General features: G+C 50.2%; 1 protein-coding gene across 1 annotated transcript in view; it reads right to left on the bottom strand.

Moving 5' to 3' along the window:
* The window catches only part of ZNF638 (zinc finger protein 638), a 66951-nt gene that overhangs the window by 35565 nt on the left and 6548 nt on the right, over positions 1-24838 (bottom strand). The window contains 8 exon segments of the mRNA XM_077176643.1: positions 1857-2003; positions 5776-6038; positions 11705-12024; positions 14673-14711; positions 16679-16740; positions 16843-16860; positions 21789-21935; positions 22155-23808. Coding sequence (XP_077032758.1) covers positions 1857-2003; positions 5776-6038; positions 11705-12024; positions 14673-14711; positions 16679-16740; positions 16843-16860; positions 21789-21935; positions 22155-23808 — 2650 coding nt within the window.

Raw genomic sequence — 24838 nt, forward strand, 5'->3', positions numbered from 1 at the left:
AAGGGAAGGAGAGAAAGAGAAAAGGAAGGGAAAATGGGAAAAAAGGGAAATAAAGGGAGAAGAAAGGGAAAAAATGGGGGAGGAAGGGGAAAAAGGAAAGGAAGGCAAAAGGCAAAGAAGGGAAAGGAGGGAAAGGGAATACAGAGGAAAAGGGGAAAGGGAAAAAGGAGACATTAAAAGAAGGGAGAAGAGGGAAAAATGGGAAGAAGAGAAAGGGAAAAGGAAGGGAAAGGGAGGAAAAAGAAGGGGAAAAAGGAAAATAAAGGGAGAACAAAGGGAAACAAGGGGGAAGGAGGAAAAGGGAAAAAAGGGAAGGGGGAAAATGGGAGAAAAACTGGAGGAAAAGGGGAGAATGGGAAAAAGGGAAAAAAAGAGGAAAATAAAGGGGGAAAAGCGGGGAAAAGGGGAATAAAAGGGGAGGGATAAGGGGGAGAAAAAGGGGAAAAATGAAGGGAAAATGGGAAATAAGGAAAATAAAGGGAGAACAAAGGGAAACAAGGGGGGAGGAAGGGGAAAAAGGAAAGGAAGGGAAAAGGCAAAGAAGGGAAAGGGAATACAGAGGAAAAGGGGAAAGGGAGAAAGGATTAAAAGAAGGGAGAAAAGGGAAAAAGGGAAGGGGAGAAAGGGGAAAGGAAGGGAAAGGGAGGAAAAAGAAGGGAAAAAGGAAAATCAAGGGAGAACAAAGGGAAACAAGGGGGAAGGGGAAAAGGGAAAAAAGGGAAGGGGGGAAAATGGGAGAAAAATTGGAGGAAAAGGGAAGGGGAGAATGGGAAAAGGGAAAGGGGAGAAACAGGGAAAGAAGGGAGGAAAGGAAAACAAAGGGGGAAAAGATGGGGGAGAGGGGGAAGGGGAAAAAGGGAGAAAAAAGGGAGAAAAAAGGGAATGGGAGGGGGGAGAAACCAGGGGAAAAAAAAACAGGGAAAAAGGGGGGAAATGGGAGGGGAAAAGGGAAGGAAAGAGAATCCCCCATGGATAAAATCCCAGAACTGCGAGCGGGAAGGGCCCGGAGCCTCCCAAGGCCAGCACGTCCCAGCCGGGCCCTGTGGGGTCGGGATTGGGGTCGGGAATTGGGGTCGGGAATTGGGGTCGGGAATTGGGGTCGGGATTGGGGTCGGGAATTGGGGTCGGGAATTGGGGTCGGGAATTGGGGTCGGATTTGGGGTCAGAATTGGGGTCGGAATTGGGGTCGGGATTGGGGTCGGGATTTGGGGTCGGGATTGGGGTCGGGATTGGGGTCGGATTTGGGGTCGGGATTGGGGTCAGGAATTGGGGTCGGGAATTGGGGTCGGGAATTGGGGTCGGGAATTGGGGTCGGGAATTGGGGTCGGGAATTGGGGTCGGAATTGGGGTCGGATTTGGGGTCGGGAATTGGGGTCGGGATTGGGGTCGGATTTGGGGTCGGATTTGGGGTCAGAATTGGGGTCGGATTTGGGGTTGGGAATTGGGGTCGGGGATTGGGGTCGGGAATTGGGGTCGGGATTGGGGTCGGGATTGGGGTCGGAATTGGGGTCGGAATTGGGGTCGGGAATTGGGGTCGGGATTTGGGTCGGGAATGGGGTCGGAATTGGGGTCGGATTTGGGGTCGGAATTGGGGTCAGGAATTGGGGTCGGATTTGGGGTTGGGAATTGGGGTCGGGAATTGGGGGTCGGATTTGGGGTCGTGATTGGGGTCGGAATTGGGGTCGGAATTGGGGTCGGGATTGGGGTCGGGATTTGGGGTCGGATTTGGGGTCGGGATTTGGGGTCGGATTTGGGGTTGGGAATTGGGGTCGGGAATTGGGGTCGGGATTGGGGTCGGGACTGGGGTCGGATTTGGGGTCAGATTTGGGGTCAGATTTGCCATTTTTGGGACCGACCTCGTTGCGGGAGCGCAGCACGATGAGGTCGCTGACCTTCCCGAAGGGCTGCACCAATTTCTTGATGTCCTGGTCGGAAAATCCCGAATCCGGCAGATCCGAGATCTGCAGCACCGTCCCACAGCTCAGCAGCTCCTCCCGCAGCAGCTGCAAACACACCAGGAGAATTCCCAAAAATCCCAAAATTCCAACGGGCCCGGCACCGGGAGCGGCCAGGGCAGGAGGGGATGGGGCTGGGGAATAAACGGGGAGGGGTTCCAGGATTTTGGGGGATTGGAGGCCAGGGAAAGGTGGGATCGGAGCCACCTCGGATTGGATTGGAATTGTTGGGATTGTGGAGTAAATCTTGATGGAATTCCAGGATTTCACAAAATTCCAGGGATTTTCCATCCCTGGAATTGTCCAATGAAAGGCTGGATTGGAGCCACCTGGGATTCAGGGAATTGTGGAATAAATGTTGATGGAATTCCAGGAATTTTCCATCCAAGGAAAGACTGAATTGGAGCCACCTTGGATTGGATTGGAATTGTTGGAATTGTGGAATAAATCTTGATGGAATTCCAGAATTTCACAAAATTCCAGGATTTTTTCATCCCTGAAAGTGTCCAAGGAAAGGTTGGCTTGGAGCCACCTGGGATTGAGGGAATTGAGGAATAAATGTTGATGGAATTCCAAGAATTCCATGAGTTTTTCATTCCAAGGAGAGGTTGGATTGGAGCCACCTTGGATTGGATTGGAATTGTTGGAATTGTGGAATAAATCTTGATGGAATTCCAGAGAATTCCAGGATTTTTTCATCCCTGGCAGTGCCCAAGGAAAGGTTGGAATGGAGCCACCTGGGATTGTTGGAATTGTGGAATGAATCTTGATGGAATTCCAGAATTTCACAAAATTCCAGGAATTTTTCATCCCTGGAAGTGTCCAAGGAAAGGCTGGATTGGAATTATTGGAATTGTGGAATAAATGTTGATGGAATTCCAAGAATTCCATGAGTTTTTCATTCCAAGGAAAGGTTGGCTTGGAGCCACCTCAGATTGGATTGGAATTGTTGGAATTGTGGAATAAATCCTGATGGAATTCCAGAATTTCACAAAATTCCAGGAATTTTCCATCCCTGGAATTGTCCAATGAAAGGCTGGATTGGAGCCACCTGGGATTCAGGGAATTGTGGAATAAATGTTGATGGAATTCCAGGAATTTTCCATCCAAGGAAAGGTTGAATTGGAGCCACCTTGGATTGGATTGGAATTGTTGGGATTGTGGAATAAATCTTGATGGAATTCCAGAATTTCACAAAATTCCAGGATTTATTCATCCCTGAAAGTGTCCAAGGAAACGCTGGCTTGGAGCCACCTGGGATTGAGGGAATTGTGGAATAAATCTTGATGGAATTCCAAGAATTCCATGAGTTTTTCATTCCAAGGAAAGGCTGGATTGGAGCCACCTTGGATTGGATTGGAATTGTTGGAATTGTGGAATAAATCTTGATGGAATTCCAGAATTTCACAAAATTCCAGGAATTTTCCATCCCTGGAGGTGTCCAAGGAAAGGCTGGATTGGAATTGTTGGAATTGTTGGGATTGTGGAATAAATCTTGATGGAATTCCAGAATTCCATGAATTTTCCATCCCTGGAAAGGTTGGCTTGGAGCCACCAGGGATGGTGGGAATTGTGGAGTTAATCTTGATGGAATTCCAGAATTCCAGAGAATTCCAGGATTTTTCCATCCCTGGCAGTGTCCAAGGAAAGGTTGGCTTGGAGCCATCTGGGATTGAGGGAATTGTGGAATAAATCTTGATGGAATTCTGGAATTCCAGAGAATTCCAGGACTTTTTCATCCCTGGAAGTGTCCAAGGAAAGGCTGGATTGGAATTGTTGGAATTGTGGAATAAATGTTGATGGAATTCCAAGAATTCCATGAGTTTTTCATTCCAAGGAAAGGTTGGATTGGAGACACCTCACATTGGATTGGAATTGTTGGAATCATGGAATAAATCTCGATGGAATTCCAGAATTCCAGGAATTTTCATCCCTGGAAAGGCTGGATTGGAGCCATCTGGGATTGTGGAATAAATCTTGATGGAATTCCAGAATTTTGGGAATTTTTCATTCCAAGGAAAGGTTGGCTTGGAGCCACCAGGGATGGTGGGAATTGAGGAATAAATGTTGATGGAATTCCAGAATTCCAGGAATTTTCATGCCTGGAAGTGTCCAAGGAAAGGCTGGATTGGGATTGTTGGAATTATGGAATAAATGTTGATGGAATTCCAGAATTCCAAGGAAAGGTTGGGATGGGATTGTGGGAATCATGGAATAAATCATCCCCAAATCCCTCCCCATACAGAATTCCAGAATTCCCAACCTCCATCCTGGCAGGAATTCTCCCACAGAACAACCTCCCTGAAGTCCAACCCCAACACCAAACCCCAGGAATTCCCAAAAATCCACAGGAATTGCCCCAAAACCCCAGGAACTGCCCCAAATCCCCCAAACCCCAGGAATTCCCAAAAGCCACAAACCCCAGGAATTCCCAAAATTCCACAGGAACTGCCCCAAACCCCCAGGAATTGCCCCAAATCCACAAGCCACAGGAATTGCCCCAAAACCCAGGAATCCCCAAACCCCAAAAATCCCCCAAACCCCAGGAATTCCCCCAAACTCCAGGAATTCCCAAACTCCAGGAATTCCCAAATCCCAGAAATTGCTCCAAACCTCCAAAGCCCTGGAATTGCTCCAACCCCGCTCCACACCCCAGGAATTCCCAAACCCCAGAAATTCCCAAAAACCACATAACCCCAGAAATGCCCCAAACTCCCAAAATTCCCCCAAAACTCCCCAAACCCCAGGAATCCCCAAATACCCCCCAAACCCCAGGAACTTCCCCAAACCCCAGGAATTGCTCCAAACCCCAGGAATCCCCCAAAAGCCCCGAACCCTAGGAATTCCCAAATATCCCCAAACCCCAGAAATGCCCCAAACCCCCCCAAACCCAGAAATGCCCCAAATCCCAGAAATTGCTCTGAACCTCCAAGCCCCAGGAATTCCCCAAACCCCCCCAAACCCCAGGAATCCCCAAATATTCTCCAAACCCCAGGAATTGCCCCAAACCCAGAAATCCCTCAAACCCCAGAAATGCCCCAAACCCCAGGAATCCCAAATCCCAGGAATCCCCCAAACCCCCCAAACCCCAGGAGTCCCCAAATATCCTCCAAACCCCAGGAATTGCTCCAAACCCCCCAAACCCAGAAATCCCCCAAGCCCCCGGAATCCCCCAAACCCCAGGAATCCCAAATATCCCCCAAACCCCAGGAATCCCAAATATCCCCCAAACCCCAGGAATCCCCCAAACCCCAGGAATCCCCCACCCCAAAGCCCCCAAACCCCTGGAATCCCAAACTGCAGGAATCCCCCAAAGCCCAGGAATTTCCCCAAGCCCCCCAAACCCAGAAATCCCCCAAGCCCCCGGAATCCCCCAAACCCCAGAAGTGCCCCAAATCCCCCAAACCCCAGGAATCTCCCAAATCCCAGGAATCCCCTGAAACCCCAGAAGTGCCCCAAATCCCCCAAACCCCAGGAATGCCCCAAACCCCCAGAATCCCCCAAACCCCAGGAATGCCCCAAACCCCCGGAATCCCCCAAACCCCTAAACCCCCAAACCCCAGGAATCCCCCAAATCCCAGGAATCCCCCAAACCCCAGGAATCCCAAACCCCAAATATCCCCCAAATCCCAGGAATCCCCCAAATCCCAGGAATCCCCCGAAACCCCAAATATCCCCCAAATCCCAGGAATCCCCCGAACCCCAAATATCCCCCAAACCCCAGGAATGCCCCAAACCCCCAGAACCCCCCAAAACCCCCAGAACCCCATACCCCAGGAACCCCAAATATCCCCCAAACCCCCGGAATCCGCACACCCACCCTGTTGTAGGGCTGGCTCTTCCCCGCTGCCTCCTCCTCCTCCTCCTCCTGCTCCTCCTCCTCCTCCCGGTCTCTTTTTGGGGTGGGCCCCGGGGTTTCGGGGCCCCCGTCCTTGCGGGGCCCTTTGGGGCCGGGCCGCGAGGGTTTCCTGGGGACGCCGTGGGCTCTGCCCAGCGACTCCTGCAGGGATTTGTGCCTCTGGAACTCGGCCAGGAAACCCGGGCCCAGCGTGCGCATGACGGCCTCCAGAGCGGCTCGGCGGGCTGGGGGAAAGGAGAGGGGTTGGTGGGGGAAAATGGGGGAAAAATGGGGATTGATGGGGGAAATGGGGGAAAAATGGGGGAAAGGGAGAGGGGTTGGTGGGGGAAAAATGGGGGAAATGGGGGGAAAATGGGGGAAAAATGGGGGAAATTGGGGAAAAATGGGGGAAATGGGAGAGGGGTTGGTGGGGGAAAATGGGGAAATGGGGATTGATGGGGGAAATGGGGATTTGGGGGGGAATGGGGAAAATGGGGGAAAATGGGGGGGAAATGGGGGGGAAATGGGGGGGAAATGGGGGAAAAATGGGGGAAAAATGGGGGAAATGGGAGAGGGGGATTGGTGGGGGAAATGGGGGAAAATGGGGATTGATGGGGGAAATGGGGGAAACAGGAGAGGGGTTGGTGGGGAAATGGGGGAAAATGGGGGAAACGGGGAAAATGGGGAAATGGGGGAAATGGGGGGAAATGGGGGGAAAATGGGGGAAAAATGGGGGAAAAATGGGGGAAAATGGGGGGAAAATGGGGGAAAATGGGGGAAAATGGGGGGAATGGGGGAAAATGGGGGAAAATGGGGATTGATGGGGGAAATGGGGATTTGGGATTGATGGGGGAAATGGGGAAAATGGGGGAAATGGGAGAGGGATTGGTGGGGGAAAATGGGGGAAAAATGGGGGAAACGGGAGAGGGATTGGTGGGGGAAATGGGGGAAAATGGGGATTGATGGGGATTTCGGGATTGATGGGGGAAAATGGGGATTTGGGGCAAAATGGGGATTGATGGGGATTTGGGGGAAATGCAGATTTGGGGGAAAATGGGGATTGGGGATTGATGGGGGAAATGGGGATTGATGGGGATTTGGGGGAATGGGGCAAAATGGAGACTGATGGGGAAAATGGGGATTGGGGGAAATGGGGATGGGGGGGAAATGGGAGATTTGGTGGAAAATGGGGGAAAATGGGGATTTGGGGAAAAATGGGGATTGGGGCGGAAATGGGGATTGATGGGGGAAAATGAGGGGAAAATGGGGATTTGGGGGAAATGGAGATTTGGGGGGGAAATGGGGATTTGGGGGAATGGGAATTTTGGGGGGGAAATGGGGATTTGGGGGAAACGGTTTGATGGGGATTTGGGGTGAATGGGGATTGATGGGGATTTGGGGGAAATGGAGATTGGGGGGGGAAATGGGAATTTGGGGGGAATGGGGATTGGGGATTGATGGGGGAAATGGGGATTGGGGATTGATGGGGGGAATGGGGAAAAATGGGGGGAAAATGGGGATTTGGGAATTGATGGGGGAAATGGGGATTGATGGGGATTTGGGGGAATGGGGGAAAATGGGGATTGATGGGGGAAAATGGGGACTGGGGGGGGAATGGGGATTTGGGGGAAAAATGGGGATTTTGGGGGGAAAATGGGAATTTTGGGGGATTTTTTTGGAAAAAATTGCGATTTTTGGGAAAAATGGGAATTTTGGGGATTTTTAGGAATTTTGGGAAAATGGGAATTTTGGGGAAGAAATGGGAATTTTGGGGTATTTTTTTAGACAAAAATGGGAATTATTTGGGATTTATTTTGTGAGAAAATGGGAATTTTTAGGGGATTTTTTTGGGAAATTTGGGAAAAAAGTGGAAAATTTTGGGGATTTTTTTTGAAAAAAAAAAAAGAGAATTTTTAGGGGATTTTTTGGGAATTTTGGAAAAAATGGGAATTTTTTGGGGGGGAAAACATGGGAATTTTGGGGGATTTTTGGGGGGGAAAGTTTGGAAAAAAAGGGGATTTTTGGGGAAAAATGGGAATCTGGGGGCTTTTTGTGGGAATTTTGGGAAAAAGTGGGAATGTTTTTGGGTTTTTTTTTAATTTTGGGGAAAATCCAGGAATTTTTTGGGAAAAAAATCCGGACTTAAAAAAAAAATTCGAGGGGAAAAAAAGAGAATTTTTGGGGATTTTTTGGGTTGAAAATGGGAATTTTTTGGGATTTTTTTTAATTTTTGGGATTTTTTTTAATTTTGGGGAAAAAAACAGGAATTTCTTGTGAATTTTTTTTATGGCATTTCTTTTGGAATTTGGAAAAAAACGGGAGTCTTTAAAAATTTTTTTGAATTTTTTCAGAATATTTTGGGAACAAAATGGGAATTTGGGGGGAATTTTTTGGAAATTTCTTTTGGACTTTTTGGGGTTTTTTTTGAGGGGGGGAAGGGATTTTCAATTTTTTTTTTTTTTAATTTTTTTCAGAAAAATGGCAATTTTAGGGAATTTTTGAGGGATTTTTTTGGAATTTCTTCGGATTTTGGGACAAAACCCCAGGAATTCGTTGGGATTTTTTTTTTTTTTTTTTGGTAGGGGGGTATTTTTGGGAATCAAATGGGAGTTTTGGGGGAATTTTTTGGGATTTTTTAAAATTTTTATTTTTTAATTTTTATTTTTTAAATTCTTTGGGAATTCTCTGGGAATTCTCTGGGAATTTCCTGGGAATTCTTTGGGACCTGCTCCTCTCTGAGCCCGCAGTACTTACGAGCTCGGAGCCTTCCTGCGCTGCTTTAATTAGTCCTTAATTAGTCCTTAATTAGTCCTTAATTAGTCCTTAATTAATGCCCGGCTGCTGCGAGGCTGCGGAGAACCCACAGGTCGGTTATTGGCTGGAGCATTCCCAAGGATTTGAATTTATCCCTAAAATAAATCCTGGGAATCCCAAAATTCCCTTCGGGGGTGGGAAAAAAACCCCAAACTTTGGGAATCCCATTGAGCAATCCTGAAATTCCCATTGGGAATTCCATTGAACGTTCCCAAAATTCCAAATCAGGGGTGAAAATTTGGGAATCCCACTGAGCAATCCCAAAATTCCCATTGAGCATTCCCAAAATTCCAATTAGGGGTGAAAAGTTGGGAATCCCACTGAGCAATCCCAAAATTCCCATTGGGTTTAAAAAGATTTTGGGAATCCCATTGAGCATTCCCAAAATTCCAAATCAGGGGTGAAAATTCAGGAATTCCACTGAGCAATCCCAAAATTCCCATTGGGTTTTAAAAGATTTTGGGAATCTCATTGAGCATTCCCAAAATTCCAATTAGGGGTGAAAATTCGGGAATCCCATTGAGCAATCCCAAAATTCCTATTGGGTTTAAAAAGATTTTGGGAATCTCATTGAGCATTCCCAAAATTCCAATTAGGGGTGAAAATTCGGGAATCCCACCAAGCAATCCCAAAATTCCCATTGAGCATTCCCAAAATTCCAATTAGGGGGGAAAATTTGGGAATCCCATTCAGCATTCCCAAAATTCCCACTGGTGATAAAAAAAAAAACTTTGGGAATCCCCACTGAGCAAAATTCTGATAAGGGTTGAAAAAATCATCAGGAATCCCAGTGAATTCCCAAAATTCCCATTGAGGGTGAAGAAAACCATCAGGAATCCCATTGAGCATTCCCAAAATTCCAATTAGGGGTGAAAATTCGGGAATCCCACCAAGCAATCCCAAAATTCCCATTGAGCAATCCCAAAATTCCCATTGAGCATTCCCAAAATTCCAAATCAGGGGTGAAAATTTGGGAATCCCACTGAGCAATCCCAAAATTCCCATTGGGGATCTAAAAATCATCGTGAATCCCAGTGAATTCCCAAAATTCCAACAGGAGGTGAAGAAAATCATTGGGAATCCCATTGAGAATTCCCAAAATTCTGACTGGGGATGAAAAAATCATCAGGAATCCCACAGAGCATTCCCAAAATTCCAATTAGGGGTGAAAATTTGAGAATCCCATTGAATTCCCAAAATTCCCATTGGGGGGGTGAAGAAAACTTCGTGAATCCCACAGAGCATTCCCAAAATTCCCATTGGGAACCCCACTAAACATTCCCAAAATTCCAACTGAGGATTAGAAAAAAATCATCGGGAATCCCACTGGGCATTCCCAAAATTCCAATTAGGGGTGAAAATCTTGGAATTCCACTGAATTCCTAAAATTCCCATTGGGGGGTGAAGAAAACTTCAGGAATTGCTGTGAATTCCCAAAATTCCCATTGGGAGTGAAAAACCAACAGGAATTCCACTGAGCATTCCCAAAATTCCCATCAGGAATCCCACTGAGAATTCCCAAAATTTTGATCAGGCAGGAAAAACCCTCAGGAATCCCAGTGAATTCCCCAAATTCCAACCGGAGATGAAGAAAACTTTGGGAATTTTTGCCGTGAATTCCCAAAATTCCCTTTGTGTGGGGTGAAGAAAACTTCGGAAACCCCAGAGAATCCCCAAAATTCCCTTTGGAGATGAAGAAAACTTTGGGAACCCCACAGAATCCCCAAAATCCCCTTTGGGAGAGTGAAGAAAACTTCGCGAATCCCACAAATTGTGAATCCCATAAAATTCCCAAAATTCCCATTGTGTGAGTGAAGAAAACTTCGGGAACCCCACAGAATCCCCAAAATTCCTTTTGCAGGAGGATAAACTCTGGGAATTGCCATGAATTCCCAAAATTCCCTTTGTGGGGATAAAGAAAACTTTGGGAATCCCACAGAAACCCCAAAATTCCCTTTGGGAGAGTGAAGAAAACTTCGTGAATCCCACAAATCCCAGAGAATTCCCAAAATCCCCTTGGCGTGAGCGAAGAAAACTTTGGGAACCCCACAGAATCCCCAAAATTCCCTTTGGGAGAGTGAAGAGAACTTTGCAAATCCCACAAATTGTGAACCCCAGAGAATTCCCAAAATTCCCCTTTGTGGGAGTCAAGAAAACTCCGGGATCCCCACAGAATCCCCAGAATCCCCTTTGGGAGAGTGAAGAAAACTTCGGGATCCCCACAAATTGTGAATCCCATAGAATTCCCAAAATTCCCTTTGTGGGGATAAAGAAAACTTCGTGAATCCCACAGAAATCCCAAAATTCCCTTTGCAGGAGGATAAACTTTGGGAATTGCCATGAATTCCCAGAATCCCCATTGTGTGAGTAAAGAAAACTTCAGGAACCCCAGAGAATTCCCAAAATTCCCTTTGCGGGAGGATAAACTTTGCGAACCCCACAGAATTCCCAAAATCCCCTTTGGGAGAGTGAAGAAAACTTCCCAAATCCCACAAATTGTGAATCCCATAGAATTCCCAAAATTCCCACTGGGGGTGAAGAAAACTTCGGGAACCCCACAGAATCCCCAAAATTCCCTGTGGGAGAGTGAAGAAAACTTGGCGAATCCCACAAATCCCAGAGAATTCCCAGAATTCCCTTGGCGTGAGCGAAGAAAACTTCGCAAATCCCACAAATTGTGAACCCCACAGAATTCCCAAAATTCCCATTGTGGGCAGTGAAGAAAACTTCGGGAACCCCAGAGAATCCCCAAAATCCCCATTGTGTGAATGAAGAAAACTTCGCAAATCCCACAAATTGTGAACCCCACAGAATTCCCAAAATCCCCTTTGGGAGAGTGAAGAAAACTTCGGGAACCCCACAAATTGTGAATCCCATAGCATTCCCAAAATCCCCATTGTGTGAGTGAAGAGAACTTGGCGAATCCCACAAATCCCCGGGAATTCCCGGCTCCCCTCGCCGCGATCCCCGCCCCGGATCCCCGCCATCCCCGGGATCCCCGCCCCTCCATCCCCGCCATCCCCGGGATCCCCGCCATCCCCGGGATCCCCGCCATCCCCGGGATCCCCGCCATCCCCGGCCCGGTTCGCGCAGGGACCTTCGGAGGCGCGGCTGGGGCGGCTGCGGGCGCGCTCGGCGCTGTCGGAGCGGCGGGGCCGGGGGCTGCCCCGGGCCAGGCTCCGCGGCCGGGAGCGGGAGCGGGAGCGGGGCCGCGGGAGGTGCCGCCCGCCGGGGCTGCGGGAGCGCGGCCGCCGGAGCCGCCCGGGGCTGCGGGAGCGGGAGCGGCGGCGGCGCGCGGAGCCCGGAGGCGGCGGCGGCGGCGGCAGCGGCGGGGCCCGGGAGCGGCGGCGGGAGGGGCTGGGCGGGGAGGCCGAGCGGCGGCGGGGGGTGCGGTTCTCCTTGCGGTCAGCGGCATGCCTGAGCGGACACACGGACACACGGACACACGGACAGACAGACAGAGACACGGACACACGGACAGACGGACACACGGACAGACACACGGACACACGGACAGACAGAGACACGGACACACGGACACACGGACACACGGACGGACGGACAGACGGACAGACGGACGGACACACGGACACACGGATACGCGGACAGACACACGGACACAGGGACGGACACACGGACACACGGACACACGGACGGACAGACGGACGGACACACGGACACACGGACACACGGATACGCGGACAGACACACGGACACAGGGACGGACACACGGACACACGGACACACGGACGGACAGACGGACAGACGGACGGACACACGGACACACGGACGGACACACGGACGGACGGACAGACAGACACACGGACACACGGACAGATGGACACACGGACAGACACACGGACAGACACACGGACACACGGACAGACGGACACACGGACAGACGGACACACGGACAGACAGACGGACACACGGACACACGGACAGAGAGACGGACAGACGGACAGACGGACACACGGACAGACGGACACAAGGACGGACACACGGACGGACGGACAGACACACGGACGGACACACGGACAGACGGACACACGGACAGACAGACACACGGACAGACAGACGGACAGACACACGGACACGCGGACGGACACACGGACGGACACAGAGAGAGAGAGAGAGGAAATGAGAGACAGACCGGGAAACGCCGGGCAGATGGAGCAAACTGGGAAAACTGGGGGAGAACTGGGGGAAACTGATGCAAAACGGGGGAAAAACTGAATAAAAACTGGTTAAAAAATGGGGGAAAAGTGATGAAAAACTGATGAAAAACTGGAGAAAAACTGATGAAAAACTGAGGGAAAACTGATGAAAAACTGATTAAAAACTGATTAAAAACTGGGGGAAAAACTGATTAAAACCTGATGAAAAACTGGGGGAAAAACTGGAGGAAAACTGATTAAAAACTGGGGAAAACTGATTAAAAGCTGATGAAAAACTGGGGGAAAAATGGGGAAAAACTGGGGGAAAACCGATGGAAAACTGGGGGAAAACTGATGAAAAACTGGGAAAAAAGTGATAAAAACTGGGGGAAAACTGATGAAAAATTGGGGAAAAACTGATGAAAAACTGGCAGAAAACAGGGAAAAAATGGGAAAAAACTGATTAAAAACTGGGAAAAAAGTGATTAAAACTGGGGAAAAAACTCCCCAAACTAATTTGGGGAAAGGGGGATTGGGGAAAGGAAGAAATGAGAAACAAAATGGGAAACGCTGGGCAGGTCTGGAGTAAACTGGAAAAACTGGGGAAAAACTGATTAAAAACTGATTAAAAACTGGGGAAAACGGATTAAAAACTCATGAAAAACTGGGGAAAATGGATTAAAAACTGATGAAAAACTGATTAAAAGCTGGGGGAAAAATGGGGAAAAACTGGAGGAAAACTGATGGAAAACTGGGGGGAAACTGATGAAAAACTGATTATAAAGTGGGGAAAAAACTGATGAAAAACTGGGAAAAAAGTGATTAAAACTGGGAAAAAAACGGGGGAAAACTGATGAAAAACTGGGAAAAAACTTGGAAAAAACTGGGGGAAAACTGGGAAAAAACTGGGAAAAAACTGGGAAAAAACTGGGAAAAAACTGGGAAAAAACTGGGAAAAAACTGGGAAAAAACTGGGAAAAAATCTGATTAAACTGAATATGGGAAAAGGGGATTTGGGGAAAAAGGGGATTTGGGAAATGAGATTTGTGGGGAAAAGGGAAAATGAGGAAAAAATTGGGAAAATGCTGGACAGATCTGGACTAAACTAGAAAAACTGGGAAAAATGGATAAAACTGGAAAAACTGGGAAAAACTGATTAAATGAGACTTAACAGGATCAAACTGGAAGGGACAAAACTGGAAAAAAAGTGGAAAAAAAAGGAAAAAAAAATGGAAAAAAAAGGAAATAATGGAAAAAATGGGAAAAATGGGAAAAATGGAAAAAAAGGAAAAAAAGGAAGAAAAAATGAAAATGGAAAAAAAATTGAGAAGCTGGGAAAAATGGACATAACTGGAAAAAGCTGGACAAAACTTGAACCAAATGGATTAAACTGGAATAAAAGGGATAAAACTGGATAAAACAGGACTAAACTGGAAAAAATGGAAAAAAATTTACAAAACTGGAAAGAAATGGAAAGAAATTGAGAAAACTGAGGAAAATGGAAAAAATGGATTTATTGGGATTAAACTGGAATAAATGGGATAAAAATGGAAAAAAATGGAGAAATTGGGAAAAATGGACAAAGCTGGACTAAATTAGATAAACTGGGAAAAACTGGAAAAAAAATATCAAAAAACCCAGAAAAAATGGAAAAACCTGGAAACAAATTTGAAAATAAATGGAAAAAGAATTGGATAAAAATATGTGGAATTTAAGGTCCCTCCAACCCAAACCAGCTCGGAATTCCGTGGAATTTGAGACAAAATCCCATGAAAATGTCCTGAAGTTTTCTGATAAAAATGTGACCTCGTGGGGAGGGGTTGGAAAGGGCAAATCAGGGAAATGAAAAGGTTAAAATTAATTATTAATTATGAGTAATTAAGGGAGGGAATGGAAAGCACGAGGTACCTGCTGGAGGAGTGAGCCTCAGGGTTCCACTCGGGATATCTGTCAGTGCCAAAGGGAAAAATGGAAAAATGTCACTGGAAAAGCCAAAATTCCCAAAAAAAACCCAAAAAAATAAAAGGGATTTTTTTTTTTTTCCCGGATAAATTTTCCCATCTGGGACCCCAAAAGCACCAAGTGTTGATTCCTGCTTGGGAATGTCCCTGGATGGGACTGGAGGTTCCTCCCACCCCAAAGCATTCCAGGATTTTGGAGCCCCTTTGGCTCTGGGAGAACTGGGAATGTTCACCTGGAAAGGGGAAATTGCAGGGAAAACTCGGAGGGATTGCAGAGGGGAGCTGTGATTTTGGGATGGTTCAGGATTAGAGCCCATGGGGTGTCTGAAATCCCAAAGGTTTTTTGGGATTGGGGGGGAGAATCCAGGGAAATGCTGGAATGTCCAAGGCCAGGCTGGACAGGGCTTGGATCCACCTGGGATAGGGGGAGGTGGGAATGGAGGGGATTTAGGGTCACTCCCAGCACAATTCCAGGATTCTGCTCTGGAGCCAGGCTGGCAGAGCTGGGAATGTTCCCCTGGAGAAGGGAAAATTCCAGGGAATGCTCAGAGTGCCTGCAGGGGCTCCAGGAGAGCTGGAGAGGGGCTGGGGACAAGGCCTGCAGGGACAGGAGCCAGGGAATGGCTCCCACTGGGAAAGGGGAGATTGGGCTGGGATCTTGGCAAGGAATTCCTGCCTGGGCTGGAATTCCCAGGGAATCCCAGGAATTCCCAACCCCTGGATCCCTGGCAGTGCCCAAGGCCAGGCTGGGATGGATTTGGATCCCCCTGGGATGGTGGGAGCTGCCCCTGCCCACGGATGGGGTGGGATTGTTGGGATTTAAGGTCCCTCTCCAGCATTCCATGATTCTCAGTGGATCCCAAATGGATCCTCAATGGATTCCCAGTGAGCTCCCAACTTATTCCCAGTGGATCTAAATAAAGATCCCAAATGGATTCCACAGTGGATTCCCAATGCATCCCCAGTGAATTCCCAACTGATTCCCAGTGGATCCCAAAAAGATCCCCCGTGGGTCCCCAAATGGATTCTTCAGTGGATTCCCAATGGATCCTGTATGGATTACACAGTGGATGCCTGGTGGATCCCCAGTTGATCCCCAGTGGATTCCCAATTGATTCAAATGGATCCCAAATTGATTCCCAATGGATCCCCAGTGGATTCTCAGTGGGTCCCGAGTGAATTCCCAGTGGATCCCCAATGGGCTCCCAACAGATTCCTGGTAGATCCCCAGGGGATTCCCAATGGATCCCACATGGATCCAACAGTGCAATCCCAGTGAACCCCAATTGATTCCCAGTGCATTCCCAATGGAACCTCAGTGGATTCCGAATGGATCCTAAATTGATTCCCAATGGATCCCACATGGATCCAACAGTGCAATCCCAGTGGGTCCCCAATTGATTCCCAGTGGATCCCAAGTGATCCCAAATGGATTCCACAGTGGATTTCCCATGGATCCCTGGCAGATTCCCAATGGATTCCCCATGGATCCCATGCAGATTCCAAAAGGATTCCCACTGGATCCCTGGCAATTCCCGATGGATTCCCAATGGATCCCTGGCAATTCCCAATGGGTCCCCGGCAGATTCCCAATGGATCCCCGGCGTGCCCCTGGCAATTCCCAATGAATTCCCAGTGGATCCCCAGCAGGTTCCCAATGGATTCCCCACTGGATCCCTGGCAATTCCCAATGGATCCCCAGCAGATCCCCAGCGTGTCCCCGGCGTGCCCCTGGCAATTCCCAATGGATTCCCAGCAGATTCCCAATGGATTCCCAGTGGATCCCCAATGGATTCCCAGCAGATCCCCAGCGGATCCCCGGCGTGTCCCTGGCAATTCCCAGCAGATTCCCAGCAGATCCCCAGCGGGTCCCTGGCAATTCCCAATGGATCCCCAATGGATTCCCAATGGATCCCCAGCAGATCCCCGGCGTGTCCCCGGCGCGTCCCTTACTGTTGGCGCAGCCTGCGGCAGCTCTCGAGGTGGTCGGGGTTGTTCTGGTGCAGGATCCAGTCCTGGGGAACAGAGAACATTGGGAACGGTGGGATCGGGGCGGAAACCCCCGGGATCACCCCAATCCCTCGGGGCTGGATTTCCACTCCCCAGCCCTTGGTTACCTGGGAAAAGCCAAATTCCCATGGAATTCAGGCAGGAGCCTAAAGGCCGATTATCACTGCTCCACAACAAAAGCCTCAGTCAAACTGCCTCCTCCAATCAACCAATTAATGAAATGATTAAATCAATTCATTCAATCAGTTCATTAAATCAATTAATTCACCAGTTAACGAAGGGGATATGGCAGCAGCACCGTGGATCACCGGAGGCTGCTCCGAAAAAACAAAAATGGGAATTCAAAGGGAATAAATGCACGATTTGCTGTGGCACCCATGGGCAATTCCAGCTCCCCCCAAAATGTGGCATCTCCACATCCAAGCTCATTCCCAGGCTGGAATTCCCGTGCCTGGAGCTCTGGGAATGCTCAGTTCCCATCACGTCACGGCTCAAAGGCCATCCCAGAGCCCCGGGATGTTTTCCACGCTCGCTCATCGTTTAAAAAACCTGATCAAAGCGGGATTTAATTCCATGTAAAAATGCCCAAACTCTGGTTTAGCTGGGAATGTTGACAGGGAGCTGGGAATAAACAAAAAAAAGGAAGGCAGTTTTCTATGGAGAAGGGAGATTCCTTGGAAAACTCTGGAATTCTTCAAGGTGGAACATCAGCAATGATAACAATGAAATATCCATGGGGAAAAAAAATCCAACTTCCAGCTGCTCTGAGATCGTAAAATCCAATCAAATACGGAATAATTAATATAAAATAATGGATCTGAAGAGTCAGGATGATGGAATGATTCCCATGGCGATAAAAAGCAGCGATTTCAGCATTCCAAGCTGGTTTTCCCTAATTCCAGACCGTCCCCTAAGCAATCCCGTTCCCAAGGATCCGGATTTTTCCAGGTTTGAATTTAACCAGGATAAACCAAAGCTGCTCCTCAAGGAAAACTTGGTGGGAATGAAAAGGGAATTTGACTCCCAAAATTCCAATTCCATGGTGCCAGAGGGGATTTTACTCCCAGAATTCCAATTCCACGGTGCCAAGGAGGGGGTTTTGGTCCCAAATCCCTCCAGCTGCTGATCCAAGATTTTTGGGATGGGAATCTTCTTCTCCTTGCCAGGTCCCCACCAGCCAAAGCCCTCTGGATTTATGGATTTTCCTCCTTTTTGCCTCATTTTGAACTCTTCCACTCTTTGGGAATATTCCACTGTCCACAGAATCCAAAGCCCTCTGGATTTATGGAATTTCCTCCTTTTTGCCTCATTCCTGGCCTTTCCCACTCTTCAGGAATGTTCCACTGCCCATGGAACCATCCTGGAATGGCTGGGTTGGAAGGGAACCCAAAGGTGATCCCATGATCCCAGGTTGCTCCAAGCCCCATCCAACCTGGATTTGGACATTCCAGGGATGGAACAGCCAAGATTTCTCCTGGGATCCAACGAAATCCTTCCCCTAAAATTACAGGATCCCTTCCCATAATTCCTGGCGAGAAGAAAAAAATTCCATCTGAACTCCTCCATTCCCACCTTCCCTAATTCCATCCCAACCTCCTCTCACCCATGGATCACCTCCAGGAAATCCTGGAAGCAGAAGGTGGCGGAGTGAAGTGTCCAATAAAAGAACTTTGGGTGCAAATCTTCATGGAAAACAGAAAATCCCAAGGATTTCGCAAATTCCGGGTCCAAGGAGGCGTCGCCCCCAACTCTGACAGGATGTGGGGAACAGAAGTGGGTAAAGATAAGGATAAATCCCATCCCTTGTGCTGGGAACGTTTCAAATCCACTTCATTCCAGATGTGGTGGGACTGAGGATGAAGGAATTGTTATTCCAAGAGATCTGCTCCATCCGAGACGCCAAGTGTCCGGAGAAGGAGGAATCCCACAGATCTCCCTTTGTTATTCCCACGGGATGCGATTCTCAGCTGAAAATGAAGCTGCTCCACGGAATATCCATAAAATCCTTGGAGATTTTTTGAGGATTTGGGAAATCAGAATTAAAAGGGACAGCAGGGGGGTCAGACTCCGCCCATCCCAAAGCAGAATTGGGAATTTTGCCCTAAAAAAAAAAACACCCAGGACACAAAGATTTTTAGGAACACCTGGCCCAAGCATCAAATGTTGCCTGAAATTCTGATTTTAATGCCCTAAAATCCAGCTTGGTGTGGCTGCTCCTCCTGCTGAGGATCCCACAGGAACGTTCCCCAGGATCAGAGTCCAGCCTCTCACCACGGCCCTTCCTGCCCGACACCAACACGAGCCCAAATCCGTCAAATTCTGCTGCAGCCCCAAACCCACCTTCCACGGACACCTCCACAAATTTCCACCACTTTTTCCCACAAATTCCCAATATTTCGGACCTGCCTGCTTCAAACGATGCATTTTCCATAAAAAAACTCTGGATGCAGGGGGGAAATACTAAAACTTGTGGCTTCTAACAAAAAAACCCCAAAAAACATAACACCAAACAAAACCACCTTGAAATGTATCAGAAATCTGTAAAAACGACATCCAGGATGTTTTGGTTTTTTGTTCTTCCCAGGGAAAGTTCAGCTCCCAGAGTTTTGGCACAGCCAAGCTGGAGGGACAATGTTGGGATGAACGTCCCACATCCAGGTGAGGTGGGAACCTCTGGGTTTCATATTCCAGGGGCTGGGATTCTCTTCCCATGGGCAACGCGGCATGGTCGGATCCAGAACGAGTCAATCCAAGAGTTGATTAAAAAATCCATGGAAAAACCATGAAAAAACCGTGAAAAACTAATGGGAAAAGGGAGCTCAGCACCAACAGCCTGAGCTCAGAATCCATCACTAAAATTTTGGTTTTGGGGTCTTCAAATGTGGGATAGAAAAGGTTTCCCTCGTTGGGCACCTTCATCTTCATCCAGTGTCAGCTCTGTTATCCCAGAATCCTGGAATGGTTTGGGTGGGAAGGGACCTTAAATCCCATCCCATTCCCACTCCTGCCATGGGCAGGGACACCTTTCCCAATCCCAGGTGGCTCCAGCCCCATTGTCCAGCCTGGCCTTGGGCACTGCCAGGGATCCAGGGGCAGCCCCAGCAAATCTGGGAATTCCAGCCCAGGCAGGAATTCCTTGCCAAGATCCCAGCCCAATCTCCCCTTTCCCAGTGGGAGCCATTCCCTGGCTCCTGTCCCTGCAGGCCTTGTCCCCAGCCCCTCTCCAGCTCTCCTGGAGCCCCTGCAGGCACTCTGAGCATTCCCTGGAATTTTCCCTTCTCCAGGGGAGCATTCCCAGCTCTCCCAGCCTGGCTCCAGAGCATCTCCATGGCCTCCTCTGGATTTGCTCCAGGTCCTGCTGGTGTTGCCCCAAAGCTGGAGGCAGCTCTGCAGGTGGGGTCTCACCTGGGCAGAATTCCCACCTTTCCTGCTGCCCGCGCTGTGGGATCAGCCCAGGGCACAGGGACCCGTCCAGGACATTTGGAGCTTCCCATCCCCAACACCCCAAGTCCTTCTCCCAGAGCTGCTCCAATTGTCCTCTTCCCATCTTGGATCTGTGCTGGGATTGTCCTGCCCCGGGAGCTCCCGCCCTTGCTGGGCCTCATGGGGTTGGGATGGCCCCACCTCTCCAAGGAAACCCCTCCGGGTGCGATCCCAGGGCAGAGCTCGGTGTCACCTTCACCATGCCGAGGGTGGCCGGTCCCGGTGTCCCTGTCACCGCTGGAGACGCTGGATGACGCCAATCCCAATGCCAGGGTGGCTGCTCCAAGTGCCACCATCCAGGCCTGGATGCTCCTCCATCCATGAAATCCATTGCTCCAGGCCAAGGACAGCCATGCCACCTGGGACAGCATCAAACGCCTCAGGTCCTGGGGAATCCTGGGAATCACCAGGTCTGGTGGCTCTTCCAAGCTGAGGTCCCATCCAGCTCTCCCAGGACAGCCAGGGAATGGTTGGGAAGACAAATCTTGAATGTCCAGGTCATCTCCAAGCACCCAAAACCGACCAGGTTTGCTGAACTGCAGAGCTGGAACTGAGAGGAATTCTTCGATCTCTGCAATCCGTGGATACACCAGCTGCACATTTCTTCATCAAAGTTTTATTTTTGGGATAAAATTCCCAAACTCTTGTGGTTCTTCTGCACCAGGGCTGGTCCTGGAGGTCTCCTGTGGCCCTGGGAGACAAACACCAAACGCTTCCCGAAGGAAGGGGATCCAGGCCAGGGCTGAAGGACAGGGAGCACATTTGGGAGTGGGATGCTGCAGTAGGATCAGGATTCCTGGGAACACATCCCGCCCCAGGGCCACCAGGACGAGATCTCACCACCTTTAATCCCCCCCAAAACTCTCAGCCAGAGCTGATTGGCCAACAGATTTTTAGTGACAACATTTCCCTCCTTAAAGGCGCTAACAATTCCCATATAAATTCATTCCCTTTTCCCAAATTGCTTTTTCCCTTTGTTAACAGCCCCCCGCTTTCATTTTCCTGTTCAATTTTACCCATTTTTATTTAAATTCATCCTTCTCTCCCTATTTCCAGCTGCCCATCTCCCTGGCCCTCAGCGCCTCCTGTGGAAAAGGGTTTGGGAATTTCTGGTTTTTTTCCTAACAAAGCCATCCCCGTTTTCAGCCAGATTTTTAATTCACAGCAAACAGAGCCTAAAATCTCCAGGATTTTGCCAAATTACAAAAATCCCTCCCCCGCAGCCTCTCCACACTTTGCAATTCAAACACGTTAAACAACTATTAATGAATTATTCTGGGTTTTTATATCACCTTCTCCAATATTCTTGATGGATCAAACCTTGGGCTTTTCCAGGAAAACCCACAGCTTCCAAAACATTTTTTATCTCCCAGTATCCACCATTTTCTCCCTTTATTTTTTCCTTCAAAGCTCAAACTGTGATTTCCTCCAAGGCTGAGAGCCCGGTGGGATGAAGGGACGCATTTTCCGCGTCGCCCCGAGCCAGCCTCTGGAATATCCAGCGTTGTCGCACAGAGCGGATTTGGAAGATGAAATTTCGGGTTCTAAATGGGCTCTTTTGTTTTCAGGCAGAGTTTGGAGGAGGAGGAGGAGGAGGAGGAGGGGGGGAATGAACACACGGACATCTCACCCACCCCCAGACACGATCTGAGTCCCCCCCACACAACGTTAATATTTCACTCCGCTGCTCGAGGTTTGTTTTGTTGTTTGACACCCGCTGCAAAGTCAAAAAACATTTCAATACTGGAAAAAAAAAATAATAATCAACACGTAAAGCAAGTCTGAAATGCAACTGGGAGCAGAACACGCCGTTACAATCATTTCTAGCACCATTCCCAACACTCAAACTTGGCGACCAGCATCCCAATCCACGGAATTCCCAGGGAAAAGGTGCCGAGTACACACGCTTAGGGAATAATCTGGGAAAGCCACTCACCTTCATATGAGTGCATTCAAGGTTACACAGAGAACACAAATGTGGGAATATTCGCGGCGACGTGGCATAGTAGTCGTTCATCATGGACGGGGTGGGCAGGCGTTTGCTCTTCTGCTCCGGGAACACGGGCAGCCAGGACGCCTTCACCACCCCGAACGGGGATTTGATGGGCTCCTGTGCCGGCGCGTGGAAGGGTTTGTGGTAGGGCTTGTGTCCCGCCGAGGCCCCGCCGGCGGCGCTGGGCCCGGGATGGGCGCTGGGCCCGGGATGGGCGCTGGGCCCGGGATGGGCGCTGCCGGCGTCGCGCTGCTTCTGCTCGTGCTGGCTGATGGCGGCCAGGAGCCCGGCCGAGAAGGGCGGCGGCGTCAAGGGCGGCAACACGTGCTGGGACACGGGCGGCTGGACCAGCGGCGGCATCACCGGGGGCAGCATGGGCTGCGGCAGCGGCGTGGGCAGCAGCGCCGGCAGGATGGGCGGCAGCACCGGCGGCATGGGCGGCTGGGACGCCGGCTTCACCACCGGCAGCGCGGCGGGCGCGGCGCTGCACAGCACCGGCACCTTGGCCGGCGGCTCGGCCGGGAAAAACGACGGAGCGGGCGAGGAGTCGGCGGGGAAGGCCGGCAGCTTGATGAGGTCTTCGGCCGGGAACACGGGGTTGCACGGCACGTTGGGCGGCGGGACGGCCACCGGCACGCTCTGCTCCCGCTGGAATTCTTCCCGGTTCTCCGCGCTCGAGCTTTCGGGATTGAAGACGCGCGCTTCCAGCGGTTCCTCGGGCAGCGCCTCGGGGTTGTAGGTGCGGATCTCCAGCGGGTCCTCGGTGTAGCCGTACTTGCTGGCGTGGCCGTAGTCGATCACTTTGCTCTTGACGGCGGTGCCGCTGCTCTCGCCCACCGGCTCTTCCCCCCGGCTCGGAGCGTGCAGGCCGGGCACGGCGTGGCCCATCTTCCGGATGCGGATCTCCCGCAGGATCCGCGGCATGTTCTCGGGCGTCAGCTGGTCGTCGGGGTAGCGGCTCAGCTCCTCCAGGTCTTCGTTGGACAGCCCGAAGCTCGCTAAAATGCTGGAGGCGCTTTCGGGCGTGTAGCGGTTCTGAGGGTTGGAGTTGTGCTCCAGGACCGGCGCCGGGCCGGGCGGCTTCGGCCCGGCGGTGCCGGCGGGGCAGGGGCCGCCATCCCAGCGAGTGGCACGCGGGTCTCCCTTCTGCTCCTGGTGCAGGCCGCTCTTCTCCTTGACTTTCCTGGGATCGGCCCTGTGCAGCGTGACGCGGACGTTGATCCTCTGCGAACCCGTCCACTCCTGCCCCGAGAATCTCTGGGGCGCTCCTTGGGGCGTCGCGGGCGCGGCTTTCCTGGGCGGCCCCGCCGCGCCTCCGGCCCTGAAAGCTGCCGGGGGTTTGGTGCCCGCCGGGTTGGGTCCTCTGGGCCTCGGGGGCAAGGTTCCTCTGGGGCTAAACATTGCGTCTTTCAGCAATGCCTGGCGGACGCCAGCGTGGGGAGGCGCCCGCCCGCCGCCGGCAGCCAAGCGCTGGAGAGCCAAGTGGGTCTTAATTTGGGCAAGCTGAAAAGGAGGAGGGCCCAACACAAGGGGGCTGGCAAGGCCAAGGTTCAGGGAATTCACAAGTGGAGCGAAACTTTCCAAGAACAACACAAAGCTGCAAGTTAAAAGACAAGGATTAGATGGGTCATCTTTGGCATCTGCTCACAGCGGCTTCTAGGACGGGGAGAAAAGCAACCCGAGGCACGGAAGCGGGATTTGCACCACAGTTTAAAGCACTCATAATTCACAAAAAAAACCGTTTTCTTTCACTGTTTAAAATCTTAAATATAGAGAACAGGTGATTAATCAATTAAACAGCTGATTAACAAGCTTAACCCAACAAACTCAGGATGTCACAGGGAACACAACCGGTGGTGACACTTGCAACAGCATGGCTTAAAACCTGCCATTTCACTTCTTTGTGACAACAGAGTTTGGATTTCATTACAATTAATAATTTTAGGAGCAGCAAGGCAAAGCGTGAAGCCCCCCTGTTGGAAGGGTGACGAGGGATGAGCTGGAAGTGGAACCGTTTAGGTGGAGCACTCCCAGCAGTTCCAGCTGGGTGGAGCGGAGCCGAGGCCGGAGCGGTTTCCAGGAGGACACTCCCATGAGCGCTCCCATGGGTGAAGAGCAAACCCTGCAAGAATTCGCAGGGTGGGACGAGGCTGGAATTCTGTGGGTAGAAAATATCCCATCTCTCCGAGAGCTTAAATAGAAAGGGTTGGAAACAGAGAGGAGTAAAATCGTACAGGAACAGCGACAAAAAATCTCCACACAAAAAGCACCGTGGTCAATGGAAGTGGGGCTTGGTTTGGGTGAAATCACTGAGAATTTGGTGCTGTGTGGTGGGAAAAGAAGGTACAAATACAGGGAGAGGAAAACGAAACAGCACAGAGTTCTGGAGAGAGAATCACACAGGGCTTTGGGACCCTAAAGCCCATCCCATTCCATCTCCTGCCATTCCCATTCCCACACCTCCCGTTATCCCAGAGCGCTCCAAGCCCCGTCCAAGCAGGTCAGGGATGGAGACCAAGATCAGTGCAACATCAAAGAGCGGCCAAGTCCCCGTGCAGCTCCTCGGAGACCGAGCGAGGACACCGGGAATTCTGGATTTAGGGCGAGGACAAAGCAGCGGCCACAAC

The sequence above is a fragment of the Agelaius phoeniceus genome, chromosome 4 (genome assembly GCF_051311805.1).
Source record: "Agelaius phoeniceus isolate bAgePho1 chromosome 4, bAgePho1.hap1, whole genome shotgun sequence".
Taxonomy (NCBI): domain Eukaryota; kingdom Metazoa; phylum Chordata; class Aves; order Passeriformes; family Icteridae; genus Agelaius; species Agelaius phoeniceus.